Source organism: Limulus polyphemus, unplaced genomic scaffold (assembly GCF_000517525.1).
Source record: "Limulus polyphemus unplaced genomic scaffold, Limulus_polyphemus-2.1.2 Scaffold4201, whole genome shotgun sequence".
NCBI classification, from domain to species: Eukaryota; Metazoa; Arthropoda; class Merostomata; order Xiphosura; family Limulidae; genus Limulus; species Limulus polyphemus.
This window is the reverse complement of record NW_013669811.1, coordinates 49611-53339: the sequence shown is the minus strand read 5'-3', so window position 1 is coordinate 53339 and position 3729 is coordinate 49611. Positions and strand designations below refer to the sequence as shown.

Below are 3729 nucleotides of genomic sequence, written 5' to 3'. Positions count from 1 at the left end.
TATCTAGTAAATGCTAGGGCATTCACGAAGAACAAGATAGTCTAGAACTATAGGGCGTGAGAATAGTCACATGATCTCGATGACGCAACAATATATTTTTCTAATTTTATTTTTTATAGAATCGACTGTGTCTCGTGATCGCTTTTCATAAACATAAAACTATAAGATAAATAAATATAAAACAGATTTCTACTTAAGTCAAGAAAATAGATCTTAAAGAAGTATTTAACACCTTTGCAGCTAGAAAAAAAAGTCAAGCTCTCCTAAATATTTCATAGTAAGACACACACTGGTAAAGTAAATGTTTACTAGAAATTGCAACATTTTCTTTCAAACAATGCTATATTTCTAGGCTTTAAATCTGTGAAATAACATGTAAACTGTAGACGACTCCCCCTCAACTTTTGACTTTTTTAGATTCAAAATAACGCGGTAAAAGTAGTATTTCAGATATATCTTCTGCCTCCTACAAGACACTACCCAAGGGGCTCTTCGTTCTATACCAGAACTCGTCGATATGTTTGCCTTTAATAACGGTGAAGGTTTCCGCCTGGAGACAGAATTTTGAAATCTTTACTACGACAACAAAATACCTAAATCCAGCCCTCTGCTTTAAACATGTTTGCTATTGAAAGGTGCTTTTAACAGTTTCAATCGTGCCATCTGGTGGATAAAAAAGTGATGATAAAACACCTGGTTTCAAGTATAAATTAATAGATAAGTTTCAGCTTTCAGCTCTTCTTCGTCATTGCGAATCTCAGATCTCTATTTAGCTTCGTTTTTTAGGCATTTTGAATGCAAGGCCACACGCTTCGGCTGCCACATGACGCTGCGAAGCCTAGAGATAAACAGATTAGGCTCACGAAACCTTGAAAAATAAGTACCTTTAAGAGTTCATCGCTTTTTCCACTGACTATCTTATGAAGGCACGTTGCACTAATTAGTTGTGGCATTAGGTCATTAAGCCGTAAAACGTCTAAAGATTTTTCATGGTCGGATTTTGACCCCTCGACTCACGTTGAAGGTGAATTCAGCCAATAAACTCGTTCATTATAGCTAGGTTTATATTGGGAAGAGCACGAGACCAAATTAACCTTTAAAAATATACGTGTTGCTTAAATACAGATTTTCTATTTTTAATTTATATAATTCATAAATTCGATAAATTGGAAATACCCGGATGTTTGTTGCACAGTTGTAATTCAGAAACTGCGCATAACTTTCTTTTTTGTTGGATTTAGTGTGTTAATTTGTGAATGTGTTGTAAAGTTTGGTAAGTAAAAAATTATTTATACTAAATGAATGCCCCCCCCCCCCCCAGTGGCACAGCGGTATGTCTGTGGACTTACAACGCTAGAATCCGGGTTCCGATACATGTGGTGGTCAGAGCACAGACAGCCCATCGTGTAGCTTTGTGTTCAATTATAAACAAACAAACAAACTAAACGAATTCAGATACGGTTGATTATGGATAATATTTCTTATAAATATGATGAGTAAAGGTCTTTATTATTTCGAGATTCGCGAATTATAAATTATACTTTAGAAACTTTGTCGAATGTTTTTATCATAGATTTTTATTATTACAAGCCTAACTTTCTGGAGTCTTGCGTGGCCCATTGGTTAGCGTGTGGATCTGAGGTTCCGTTGTTCTCGCCTCCTACCGCCAAACAACAACTCGACGTGGATGCGTTATAAACTCGACAGTTAAATCCCATTATTTGGTCTGACAGCTTTGTTCAAAATTCAACAAACAAAACTTAATTTCCTGGTAATAGTTTAGAGTTGGGACTTTTTAGGCCTAACCAAAGTGTTTAAAATTAGGCTTGACTATAGTTGCATTTTGTTTTTTAGTATTCTTCACTCAGCAAATTACGTTGATGTTTTTTTTTTCTATGATACTAGCGACATCATTCAAGTAGCAAATGATTTATACAAGATTAGCGAGGTTTCTTCGCTAATAATTTTGAAGCCAACTGTATGAATGTTTCCTTTTTATTTTTGTTTTTTCCACAATAATAATTTTTTTCTGGGAACATTTTGTTTTACATTTCTATAAAAGTGCGTGCCTTTTAATATTTTTATAATTAAATTTATTAGTGTTTAATATATTTTATCGTAAATAATTTTGTTTTGTTAGTTGTTAAAAACAAAGTTACACAATGTGTCATATGTGCTGATTTTACCAGGGGGATTGAAATCCCTCTTCTTCATCGGGATTCGGTCCATGTTTTGGACCAAGGAGGGTCAGGTATCGAAATCCGTTTTTTATCATTATAAGCTTTCAGACTTACCACTTATCCATTAAAGCCAAATAGTTATTTTATGATAATCGTAACACCGAACATTAGGCCGATGTGTAACGAGAACGTCACAAAATATATATCCTGCCAATCAGAATGGATGTTGGTATGAAACGTTAGTTAGTTCACGTGCTGCTGCTTACGTTTTTCATCGTTGACACACACATGATATTTGTTGTACGGATGTTGATTCGTGTCTGGAAATCTTATAAAGTGATGTAAAAGTTATGTTGTTTCATAAGAATGTCATTTTGAGACACAAGTTTAATATTTTTTCGTAAAACATATTTATATGTATATATATAGATATATTTATCCAAACAGGAGTAACTGCAATCCCGATGTCGCAGAAGTTTTACGTCACCATTACTCTCGACCCCATTTTCTCCCTGACGATTCGGAATCAAGTGCTATTGACTGGATTTTTATGGGTTACTCGGGACCAGGTGCCAGTATGCACGTAAGTAAAATATGACACCAAGTCTGCGTGATTACTTGAATATAAGTGTATACCATACTGTACTAAAGCCAGGTGAATTTGTAATTAAAATAAACTCGTTTAGAGACTACGTAAAAGAAGAAGAGGCTGTGTTGCGACGCCTGTCTTTAATTTATCATCTTTTGTTTTTTTACTTTCAGTGCTCACTGAAGGATGCAAATAATTTTCAAGAAAACGATAAATAATTTATTTAATTTTGCTTTAAGTTTAATAATTCATTCATTATCTTCCACCACTCTACAGTTGCTTTATTAAAGCCTGAACGCATCGTAGCTAAAAATTCGTAAAGCCAAAAACAGTAGGTGTCGCCATGAGTTATAGGTGACTTCACCTCAGAAACGAAAGAAAAGCTATCGTCGTGTTTGGAAACTTTTCACGGTAGGTTAAATGAGCTTAGATAAACGTTTATTGAACCCACGAGTTTGACAATGCTTTTGTTTTGATAAAATTTATTGCTTAAACAATGCATTCCTCCATTTTATAAATAAGCATTTGGAAGAAAGACAGGTCTGTGCGCAAAATCAACTATGCATTCAGTTCTGATAGGACAGTGTAACTCAGACCTGATGAGACGTTAGGCGTCACTGCATCAATCGTAGAGCGGTGGAATATAACGACTGGATTATTAGGCTTAGTTCTACTCCATTGACTTAAATTCATCAGTTGTACTCACAATTTCACGGCAGTATTTGAATCCACATTTTAAAGTTTAACGTTGATTGCTACTACAATTCAGAAGCATTAAACAATTTTTTTTTCTTCCGTGGGGTGCCGTATTCTTATAAATATTTGTTTGGAGTGTCTAACTGTTTAGATTTTTATTCAGGACGATAAACATGATTGCGAAAGGTGAAAGAAAAGTTCGCAGAATATATTGTTACGACAGCGGAGGTCACGTGACGCTAGTAATACGTCATATTCTCGAAG

General features: G+C 34.8%; 1 protein-coding gene across 1 annotated transcript in view; it reads left to right on the top strand.

Annotated features, from left to right (window-relative positions):
• Positions 1-3729, top strand: part of LOC106470755 (F-box protein At1g78280-like) — a 22065-nt gene that overhangs the window by 12550 nt on the left and 5786 nt on the right. Inside the window, exon 2 of the mRNA XM_013931323.2 lies at positions 2628-2763. Coding sequence (XP_013786777.1) covers positions 2628-2763 — 136 coding nt within the window. The remainder of the gene's footprint in view (positions 1-2627; positions 2764-3729) is intronic.